Source organism: Danio aesculapii, chromosome 16, assembly GCF_903798145.1.
Source record: "Danio aesculapii chromosome 16, fDanAes4.1, whole genome shotgun sequence".
NCBI lineage: Eukaryota > Metazoa > Chordata > Actinopteri > Cypriniformes > Danionidae > Danio > Danio aesculapii.
This window is the reverse complement of record NC_079450.1, coordinates 40844667-40857105: the sequence shown is the minus strand read 5'-3', so window position 1 is coordinate 40857105 and position 12439 is coordinate 40844667. Positions and strand designations below refer to the sequence as shown.

The following is a 12439-nucleotide window of genomic DNA, read 5'->3' as shown; positions in this document are numbered from 1 at the left end:
TGTGGAAAAAGTGATGCGCTATGAATACTTTCCGGATGCACTGTATGAACACTTACAGTGTGCACTGTAATTATTTCAGTTTTTCCTTTTAAAATACATTTTCAAAGTTTTGCTTTGTCTTTTGTGGAGTTTACACTAATAAATCTTAATTTTGAGAAAATTTGAAAGTTGTAAACATTGACTTTTATAGTAGGAAAAACAAATACTGATACTCAAACATAGAACAAGTAAAGGGTAAGCAAATTATAACAGAAGTGTCATTTTTTTGGGTGAACTATCCCATTAATATAAGAAATCAGCACAAAATCTTATTTAAAAAATAACAGTTATTAGCACTTTCACAATGCACTACATCCCAAACTGATCTTTAGCTATTGTATTCCGGCATGTGAAAATCGCTTGTCAGTGTTTTTCTTTTTTAACCAACCAAATCTTCCACACAGCTATAAAAGAGCTGTCAAATGTAGCCCGTAAGAGATTCTCACTGAATCTTTGAAAGAGCACTGGATTGACAGTGAAAATTCAGCCTTATGAGGCAAGAAAAGCGCCATTCCCACCTGTATTGAGTCTCTCATTCTCTGCCTCGTTGCTGAAGTTGTCCATGGACACATTGTCACTGATGTCACTGATATATGAGTCATCTTCTGAAGGCTAGGAGGAAACCACACATCATCATTACAGGTGTTTGGCTCTTTGACAGCATATATGTATCACAATCTCACCATCTAGAAGCTGAGAAGCATTAACATATGGATCTCTGTGCACCGTAAGTAACGATGAAAATAAATCATACTTAAGTGTGTTTGCGTGTCTAATGCTCTAATAGCGTAGATGTACTAATTCTCTTACTAAAACTCTTTATGAGGTATTTTTAGAAAAAAGCAATTATCTCAATTTTTCTATTACTTCTGCTACTGGAGATGCTTCAGCAGGTCAGCCTCAATTTGAAGCAGAAATGAAGTTAAAGAGAAAAAGCAGAGATGTCAGGCAGGCTGGTTCCTCTAGACGTGGAATGTCATCCGTAGCACTTATTATATGTTTAATATAATTAGTTCCTTCTGTTTCTCCTAATAGGGTGTCCAGTTCATTGTCTGCCTGAGTTGAAGGAAAGAACCGAGGCAGTTAGTCTCTTGAGGAAGTGCAGTAAACTACTGAACCATTTAGATATAGCTGGCTGTTATGTCTCAATTCTTGAAGCAATGTAAAAAAAAAACATTACACTATACTATAGTCTATAAAGTGTGTTGTAGATGGACACCTCCAGCATATGATTCACTTTGGTCATGGTGCCCAAAACTGTGCTGATACTTACGGTTGCACATTTGTGGGAGAATTGAAGAGAGGGGATTTCATCCTCACCTCATTTTCTGAAGAACTCGCTGACAGCAGCACTTCCTGTGCATCAAAGAACTCTGACAGTGACTCTGAAATGGAAGCTCTGCTCTCATTGGACGCCTGGTGGACAAGGGGGCGGGAACAATCGCTGGAGTCTTGCTTCTGTGTTAAGAGAAGTCATAGCTTCAATTCAAGAAGAGCCACATGGGTGAATGTCAAAAATAAAAAAATAATAAAATCATATTTGGAAACAAAAGTGGACCAAAAAAAGTATGGTTATTTTTGGGACCATTCAATTCATAAATTCAATTAGTTATTATTGTTATTGAGTATTTTTATGACAATTAAGCACAATCAGCTTAAATCAATTTAGAGATTCTCTCCTGTTGCATTTGGTTCAGTTTTGGGACCATTCAGGTCATAAATTCAATCAATTATTGCTTTTATTGAGTATTTTCATGATAATTAAGCACAATCAGCTTAAATCAGCTTAAAGCTGCCCTTCAGTTGCATTCGGTTCAGTTTTGGGAGCATTCAATTCATAAATTGAATAAAATATTTTTGTTATTGAATATTTTCATAACAATTAAGCATAATCAGCTTAAATCAGCTTAAGGTTGCCCTTCTGTTGCATTCAGTTCAGTTTTGGGAGCATTCAATTCATAAATTGAATTAATTATTATTATTATTATTATTGTTATTATTGAGTATTTTCATTACAATTAAGCACAATCAGCTTAAATCAATTTAAAGTTTCCCTTATGTTGCACTTGGTTCGGTTTTTAGACCATTCAAGTCATGAATTCAATTAATTGTTGTTAGTATTATTGAGTATTTTCATGACAATTAAGCACAATCTGCTTAAATCATCTTAAAGTTTCCCTTCTGTTGCATTTGTTCAGTTTAAACTTGAAAAAGGTATACAGTATGAAAAAAAAAATAATTCAAATAATTCATGAATAAAAAAATATAAAAAAATCTTTATTTTTAAATTTGGATTAAAGTCATTGTAGTTGTATTCTGGGTTTTATATGACATCAGGCTTTTTAAAAAGACGTAATGCTTTTTTAATGATTTTTATTGTCTCAAAAATGATTTTGCAAAAAACACTACCTGACAAAAGTCTTGCCGCCTATCCAAGTTTTAGGAACTAAAATAAATAATAACTTGACTTCTAGTTGGTCGTTTGGTATAAGAAGTGGCATATATGAAAGGCAAAGGCCTTACCAAAATAAAATATGATCATGCCATGATTTTTAATTATTTAATAAGGACAGTAAGGTCTGACTGCTTAGACAAAAGTCTTTAGTTATATTGCAGCCATTTGCTAAAATCATTTAAATTTTTTCATCAAGTTAATTTTTTCAGCATTATAATACATACAGCACCCCAAATTGACAGAATTGTTGACATTTTTGCATTTTATTAAAAAAGAAAAACTTGCTTCAACTAAATACTGAGCAAAGGGTCTGAATAATTAGGACCATGTGATATTTCAGAATTTCTTGTTTTATAAATCTGCAAAAATGTCAACAATTCATTTTTTTTGCTGTCAATATGGGGTGATGTGTCTACACTGAGGAAATTAAATTAAATGACTTTAGCAAATGGCTGCAAAATAACAAAGAGTGGAAAATTTAAGGAGGTCTGAATATTTTCTGTACCCACTGTACATAAATGGCTATATTATTTTTTTTTTTTTTTATATCAGAAAAGTTTTAAAATATTACTAGTCAATTTTCATAATAAAACATAAAATAATACATAAAATAATCTAACATTGGTTTACTTTTATTTTAAGCTTTCATGAAGTTCACCTCATTAGCTCAAGTACAAGACAAAAAGTATAGAAGGTGCTGACAGAAGATTAAAGAAATGCAGAATGAGGGGAAACATTTCTAATCAGCACAAGAAAAAAAAAAGAAAAACATAATTAGCCAGTCATGACTTGTTATTACAAAACAAAAAGGAAAGACAGTTGGCAGAGCTTTGCAAGCTAATTAGCGTAAAAAGCATTATGTTGACTAGAATGCCAATTAGGGAAGTTGGTTATTGACGGAGAGATTTTACAGGAACATATAACTGATAGCATTTAAAGCGTGGGTGCTGCGTATAATGTTGTTAGAGAGCGTGCAAGTGGGTTTGGGCGTTTACTATCCAGAGACATGATTAACTGGCCCTAGTGAGTCTGACTCAGCCTCTCCAAAGACTTTCTGTGGTTTCAATTAGCATAAATCATCTTGAGCCGCGGGTTTCATCCCGAGGTGGCAAAAACTCCTGGGTTGAAAAATCTTGCACCAATTCTTTCTACAATAATAAAAATGTGATTAATTAGCAGTGACTAATGAAAAGCCTTGTGTATGGTCTGTGACAACTGTTGAATTGTGCAGGGGTGCGTTTTCCCAAACATTGATGCTCTGAACTATCAGTGTAATAATATAATAAAACGCATTTTTGGAGAAACCAACTAGCTAGTTACATTTTTATTTCTGAATTGTGTTGTTTGTTGTAATACAGTGCTCAGCATATATAAGTACACCCTTCACAAATCTATCTTTTAAATTCTTATTTTTAATAGGAAGCTATACAATATTATATTTGTGCATATACAATAGATTAGTCAGTAGTGAAGAGAAATCTGAAGCTTATTTAACAAAATAACTTACGATAACGGTCCAAAAACTAGTGCACCCACATTTATATGTTATAAAAAAATATTAAATACAAATTAAAAAAATCAAGAGAAGAAAAAATTTTTTTTTACAAATTTTGTTGAAATTTTGTAGTTTGTAATTTATTTTTGTATATTTTGCTTAAATTTAATTGTATTATCTTTCATTTTCTAAATATGTTTGGTGACTAAAATATTATTCTAATAAATATATTTGTTTTATAAATCTGTTTTGTTTAAATGCACCTAAATACATTGTCTACATTCTCTGAGAAATGCATAAATATTAGTGGTGGGCCATTAACGGCATTATCGTGCTGAGTTAACGCAAGACTCTTATCGTGCGATTAAAAAAATATCGCCGTTAATCCATTCTCAAAGTTGGGTTGGGAGCTGGGTCTATTCTACGCAAGCTATGATGACTTTAACCTTCATATTTTAATGCGGATGTATACCTGGCTGAATTGCACTGTAGGTGGTGAGAACGAGTCTTCGAACCTGTGTGTATTCCTACTGTGAAATTACCACATCAAACGTGATGTGCGAACATGGATGCAGTTCACTAGAGTGAGTCTGATTAATGTTAGCTCCACATCTAACTATCAGGCAATGTAGAGTTTATGCATTCAAGTAAAACATATACAAATAAAATGGACCGGGCGCTTTTTAAAATGAACGACGGTGAATGAAAGTCAAACCGGTGAGCCGTCTGACAAAAAAGTGTCCTTCTGAATCAAATCAGCAGGATGCCCTTCTGGATCTTTCACTTAATTCGAAGACACTACTGAATATCCTTACATGGACATCTGTAATCTAGTTATTTGCCTTAATAGACAATAATATAATTAAGGTGTTTACGTGAAGTGCTTTCATATAAGAGTTTCCTGTAATTGTGGGTCACTTTAACTGCAGTTCGGCAGTTTCACCTCCAACTAATGAACATTTCATTCTTGCCCCCATGAAAAACTGCGGTATTGGACGCAAATAAGGAGTAAGGACTGGTGAGAGTGTTATGGAACTTAATAATGCACGCCAAATGGAAAGAAAAAACTTCAGCATTTCGCGATGTTTGTGTGTGTGTGTGTGTGTGGTCCTTTACTTTACTGTGTGGATCTTGTCGGAAAATATGGTGAAAAGTCTTACATGACAATAATAGTTTGATTGCGGTATGTACTTCAATAATGCCACTAATATATGAATACTCCACATGTCTTAATTCCATTTCTGTTTAGTTCAGCTATGACTTCAGTCAGATTAAAGTAATCAAAAATCGCTGTTCGGAGCTTATGTAGGCCTACAGTTCAAAATTCATGTTTAACTGAATGAACAGTCAGTAAACACAATTATATCTTGTTGAACATCATTTATTTTCACCACCAATTATCATAGTAGAACAGTTTCTCAAGCAGTTTGTGTTTCATTTTGGAAACAGGAGATGAGCCCCTGGTCTAATGAGCCACCTCGCTTGAGAAACCCGTTCTCAAAGACTTACTTTTAGTTAGTATTTGGGTAGCACACATATTCTGAATGCCTTCGGCAGAATTCAAATGAGCCATTTTAATCTAGATTAATCTAGATAAATTCCAAGATTACAGTGAGATTAATCTAGATTAAAAAAAATGTATCTATGCCCACCTATAATAAAAATATTCATTTTTAAAATATGGTGTACTCAATTACGCTGAGCGCTGTATGTTGTTTGAAGTTGAACTACATTGGTTAGAATTATTGTTAGTGATGTCATGCAGGTGGTGGAATGATAACTTTTGAGTATTAAAAATTCTGAAATCACAATATTGTTGTTAAAGTCACCAGCGATCTACCTACTGCGGATCGCTGGACTACTACAACTCTGCCACCAATTAGACTACAAATCACAGCATGCACTGCGCACACACACCGGTTCCTAATCTCGTCTGATTGCAAACACACACAGCTGAAGCTTCTCTAGGACTCATTACACAGACTATTTACACACCACATTTGCTCACACACATTGGTGAGTGTTGTTGTTTGTTTTGTTAGCTAAAACGAACCTGTAACTTTACGTAGCATTTTCATTTCTTTAGCCGTGTTCTTTGATTCTTGTGTTTTATGTGATCTACTCCTAGCCTTGTTCCTAGTTTATTTTGCATTTCTCCAGTTTTGACTACTTGCCTGTTTATCGACGACTTTTGGATTACCTGTATCTACCCGATATATCCTGTTGTTGACCCTTGCCTGAATTACGATCATTGTAAATAAATCTGCATTTGGATTTGCACCTCCGTGAAAGCCTCTTTTAGTTACAATTATCAAATTTTTGCAATAAATAATGACCATGACATCAAAGTACTGCTTCATTATTTAATCCTCTATAATTTTATTTTATTATGTGTGTTCCCTATTGTCACTCCGGGGTTCAAAACAGTGCTTATTTTTTTTTATAACAAACTTAAATACACAAAATGAACAAGGATAGTGATTGTACTGCATGTCAGAGTGTTTGTTTGTTTATGATCTATTTAAAGCGATAGTTCACCCAAAATGCAAATTCTGTCATTATTTACTTACCCTTTGCCTGTTCAAACCTATTTGAGTGTCTGTTGAACACAAAAGACATTTTGAAGAAAGCTGGAAACCTGTAATCATTGACATGCATACTATTTGTTTTTCTTACTATGGAAGTCAGTAAGTTTTCAGCTTTCTTCAAAATATCTTCTTTTGTGGTTAACAAAATAAGAAAACAAATACAGATTTATATCAACTTGAGGGTGGGTAAATAAAAATTTTGGAGGAACTATCCCTTTAAGTCTATATGTGTATATACTTGATTAATTACAAGCATTTAATCAGGTTTGCGAGGCTGTTTGTTGGAATTATGTATTTTAAAAACACTGAATTGCCAATCTATGAAGGTAACAATGGAACTTATGACATTGTTGGCTAAGGATGGCTTTGGGAAATGCACCCCTTGTCTAGATAATGGAAGTGGAGTGAGGGGGTAATGATTTTCACATTTCCCAGACCCACCTGCAGGGGGCCAGGGCTGAGGTTTATGTGCACAGTGGGCTCAGAGATGTGCGACTCTGCATGAATCTTGCACAGTCGCTCTCTCAGCTCAGCGTTCTGCGCTACAGCCTGCAAAAGCAACCAGCAAATATTCACATGGATTTCACACAGAGCTTCTAAATATTAAACATTTTTCATACCCGAACAACTTTTTACTTGTTTTTTACCATGGAACAAAAAAGGAAGATACATTTAAGCCTGGCAAGCCATCAGAAGAAGTGTTTATCCAACAAAAACATCCAGTGTCGCTATTGCTAGTTAAACTTAAGCTTTGTTTTGATAAACTTTGAATAAAGCTAAAAATAAAATATAAAATGATATGATATGATATATACTATAAGAGAAGCCTTAAAATGAAATATTAAAGTTAAACAGAAAATTAACAATATTAAAATATAAACCTTCAAAATAATGTATATATATATATATATATATATATATATATATATATATATATATATATATATATATATATATATATATATATATATATATATATATATATATATATATATACACATTAAAACTAATAATAGATATAAAAATGAAATATAAAATTGTATCTACTTCAGAAAATAATATGACTGCAAATTACAGTGTGGCGTGTCATTTCAGATGCCATTGGTTTCTGTGCAGCAAGGCTGATTGTAACTGCCTGGTTTGAATATTCAGAGGTGAAATTGAGACTTGAGCAATTTGTTGGATTAATACGTTTCCCAAAAGATTTGAGCTACAGAGACTGATTTATAGTTCTATTTACATTTATTGTAGGGGTGTGCCATATTAATATTCCAATATTCCACTATTTTATTACAAAAATCATAATGAATATTTTGCTGACTGTGTTTTTGTATAGGAACTCAGGTAGGTTTAGGCCTATCCTGGATGAATAAGGCCCAATCCCAATTCTATTTTTTTTGTACCCCTACCTCTTGAGTGTGAAGGGGAAGGGCTTCAAATTTTACCCATAAGAAATGGGACAACACTACAACACCTGCACGCATCATTATGTGTCATCACGATCTCTTGCTTCACGATGCATCATGATGCATCAACGATGGCGACTGCTGTAATTATTCCATTTGTATTATGTTTTAGAATTTATCTTCAGCAAATCACTGAAGGCAACGATTTCATGTTGTCATTACCATATAATGTGGCAATAAGATCATAACTGTACTGTGTATTCACACAGTGGCCATATTCATCTATGTGAACACACAAAAACCACATTAACATTATAGCAGACACTGTAAAAAGGTCGTTCTCAGCCACTAGATTTTTATGACAGGGTATTCGAGTGTCATCAAGTGTCAGAATGTTGTGGGACTACTATACAGGAGTTATTATTATGAATTATTGATAGCGACATTTAGCGGTTTTTATTTTAGCGTTTTTTAAGCATAACGGTAAAACATGAACGCCGTTATGAATGTATTTTTGTAACCCTTGGTTTTTAGTGTGACCCTTAAAAATATAAGTTTCGAAGGGTATCTAGCCCTTCCCCTAAGCCCTACGCCTTCAAGATAAGGAAAATTGGGACAGGTAGGGGAAGGGGTATGGGGTAGAATTGAGATTTGGCCTAAATATTACCATAAAACCAAGCTTTTTTAACCCTGTCTTGTTGATTGATTAATTAAGTTATCAATTCAAACTATTTATTCAAAACAACTGACAAAAGTGACCATCTTTCTAAATGTATCACTATAATTGATAAAAAATATAATTGATCTTCACTTATTTCACAATTGTTTATGCTACAGCCTTATTCCAAAATGATTTAAATTCATTTATTTCCTCCAAGTTCTACACACAATACCCCATAATGACAATGACAAAAGATTTTTTTAAATTATTGCAAATTTATTAAAAATAAAAAATCTGAAAAATCACATGGACATAAGTATTCACAGACTTTGCCGTGAAGCTCTAACTTGAGCTCAGGTACATTCTGTTTTCACTAATTATTCTTGAGATGTTTCAACAGCTTAATTGGAGTTCACCTGCTGTAAATTCAGTTGATTGGACATGATTTGAAAAGGCATACACCTGTTTCTATAAGGCCCCAGGGTTGACTGTGCATGCCAAAGCACAAACCAAGCAAGAAGACAAAGGAATTGTCTGTAGACCTCTGAGACAGGATTGTCTTGAGGCACAAGGCTGGGGAAGGTTACAGAAAATTTCTGCTGCTCTGAAAGTTCCATTGAGCACAGTGGCCTCCATCATCCGTAAGTGGAAGATGTTTGGAACCACCAGGACTTTTCCTAGAGCTAGGCGGACATCTATGCTGAGTGATCGGGGGAGAAGTAGTCAGGGAGGTGATTAATAACCCGATGGTCAAACTGTCTGAGCTCCAGCATTCTTCTTTGGAGTTAAACCTTAAGGACAACCATCTGTACAGCCATCCACCAATCAGGCCTGTATGGTAGAGTGGCCAGACGGCAGCCACTCCCCGCCTGGAGTTTGCCAAAAGGCTAATACCATCCCTACAGTGAAGCATGGTGGTGGCAGCATCATGCTGTGGAAATCCAGAAAAAAAAAAACTGCTTCATAGTGCTCTTGATCTCAGACTGGGGTGACAGTTCATCTTCCAGCAGGACAATGACCCAAACCACACTGCTAAAATATCAATGATTTGGCTTCACAACAACTCGGTGAATGTCCTTGAGTGGCCCAGCCAGAGCCCAGACCTAAATCCTATTGAACAACTCTGGAGAGATCTGAAAATGGCTGTACACCGTCATTTCCCATCCAACCTGATAGACCTTGAGAGGTACTGCAAAGAGAAATTGGCAAATATTCCCAAAGACAGGTGTGCCAAGCTTTGGTGCATCATATTCAAAAAGACTTGAGGCTGTAATTGCTGCCAAAGGTGCATCAACACAGTATTGAGCAAAGGCTGTGAATAATTATGTACATGTGATTTTTCAGGTTTTTTATTTTTAATAAATTTGCAACTATTTCAAAAATGTTTTTTTTCACATTGTTATTATGGGGTATTGTGTGTAGAAATTAGAGGAAACAAATTAATTTAATCCATCTTGGAATAAGGGTGTAACATAAAAAATGTGGAAAAAGTGAAGCGCAAGGAATACTTTCCGGGTGCACTGTAAATAGCACAAACCCCTATTTTATTATAAGTTTTTGTCTTGGCAGGACTGCAGAAAGTTTTCTTCTTCATGAAGTCTTTATTTCTGGCTGAACTATTCCTTTAAAATAGCTTTGCAGAACTAAGGTTATGGAGTTAAAAATTCCTTGAGACTAAAAATGTACCCAGTGATAACAGAGCTGGACTCAGAATTTCAAGTGGATTCCCCTGCAGTTCTAGCAGATAGCAGATGTTAGATTGTCGTTAATTCACAGAAGTGCTAGAGTGGGGGTCTGCTTCACAATAACGTGACTCACTGAGGAAGATGAGTCATAATTCAGCATTACAAAACTCCACTTAGCTAAGCATGTAAAAACCGTTCCTGGGTGGGTCCACTCTATTGTTCACAAGATTCATCAGAAGGTCGACAAACTCATTATACTACAATAGCAATTCCGCTGTTAATTCTCTGCACTTTATTAGAAAGCACATAAATATTGTCTTATACTGTGGGTATTCAAGAATTGAGCTGCACTTTTATATCCAATAGATAAGAGCGCTGCTGAAGTAGCATGCAGTGCATTAAAGGTGACATATTATTCAAATCTGACTTAAGTAAGTTTAAATGCCATAGATATATATATTAGATGTCACCTACGGTATTGTTGTCTATGGGAAAGAATGCGTCAATAGAGCCGCCATTTTAGTACAGGGTAGCGCTCCTTTGAAATGAATGTGGGACCAAATTGTAGTGGAGGACCGGTCATCCAGAGCCAGAGATATATACACATTTATACATATGATTGAGAGATTTACTGGTGGTCAGTATGCAAATATTTTTTGAAATTACGAAAATTATCATTTTACATAACTTTTCTACATCGATGGATAAGTGACCGCATGGGCATTCCTGACAAAGAGTGAGTGTTTGTGTGCATGACATGTATTATCCACCCTCCCTGTTAAATTTGATCTAATCCATGTCCTGAAACACACACCCTCTCCTGCTTTCTCCTGCTCTCCTGCATTCACTTCTAATTCTAACGGAGGGAGCAATTCGTTTGTGAATGAATCCCCGTTATGAACGACTCGTTCACTTGGCCGACAATAATACAAGTTACTGGCACCGCAGCATTTTGTTGTCATACTACATTCAGTAATAGTAATAGTATATAGTAGTATACAGTAATAGTATAAGCCTAGTATTTAGTGTGAGTTGGTGCTACTTTGCCTTATGGTCAATGCATTAAGAGACTTTATATCATCAATATGTTAACACAAAAGTTCGTAACATACAAAAACATATAAAGCTAATTCTTACCTATGAAATGTTCTGCCTTTATTGCTTTATTTTCTTTGTTTGCTCATTACTACACCCATAAACAGCGGTAAAGTCCAGCATCTTCACATTGGCTTTAGTTTTGACTAGTGCGGTTGAATGACATTTGTCCTGGGAGCACTGTACAAATGTGGCGGCGCTATTGACGCACGCTTAGGGTCCGTATGCGATATCTAGTGTATATATCTATGTTTAAATACTATAAAGTTGTCCCCGATGTTGTACAAAATTATCATTGGATATTTTGAGGGTGTTACTATTGTTTCTGACAAGATTAATGTAATTATTTTTATCATGTAACACATTTTTAATGTACTTTTTAAGTTTTCTGTAAAGATAATAGAAATGTAGCAATGTAATGTTCCTTTGCAATTGCCAGCACATCAGAAAAGAGCAGTAATATAGTAGCTAATTGATGATATTATTCACATTTTCTCCATAACAACTGCATAAATGCCTGGCAGGCACAGAACATCAACATGATGTCATATTGATGATGTACCCCAACATCATGGGGACGTTGGATTTTGTTTGGAAATGAAAATCAGGTTGACGTCAGAACCCAACGTCAGGCTGATGTCAATATCCAACGTCTAACCTAAAATCAGCCAAATATCAACGTCTAATCATGTTACATCTTGACGTTGTGTGGTTGTTACCACTATGACCTATGACATCTATCAGACGTTGGATTTTGGTCCCTTTTCAACACAACCTAAAATCAACCAAATATCAACGTAATTTGACATAGTTATTAGATGTCAAAATAATGTTAAGCTTAGACGCTGGCTAGACATTGAATTTTGGTCACCTGACGTCATAACCTAAATCTATTCTAATGTTAACGTCTTATGATGTTGTGTGCCTACTGGGTGTATGAACTAACCATACATGAACTTCTTTGTGCAGTCTAGAAATACTAACTTCTTCCTGATTGGCCGACAGCATTTTAAAC

The 12439-nt window shown here is 34.9% G+C and overlaps 1 protein-coding gene across 2 annotated transcripts in view; it reads right to left on the bottom strand.

Annotated features, from left to right (window-relative positions):
- The window catches only part of LOC130242893 (oxysterol-binding protein-related protein 3-like), a 76684-nt gene that overhangs the window by 41003 nt on the left and 23242 nt on the right, over positions 1-12439 (bottom strand). Inside the window, exons 10-12 of one of the 2 annotated variants that reach the window (XM_056474831.1) lie at positions 7019-7126; positions 1360-1497; positions 558-651 (exon numbers count right to left, since the gene is read on the bottom strand). In XM_056474831.1, coding sequence (XP_056330806.1) covers positions 558-651; positions 1360-1497; positions 7019-7126 — 340 coding nt within the window. The remainder of the gene's footprint in view (positions 1-557; positions 652-1359; positions 1498-7018; positions 7127-12439) is intronic. The other variant, XM_056474833.1, reaches the window with a different exon arrangement.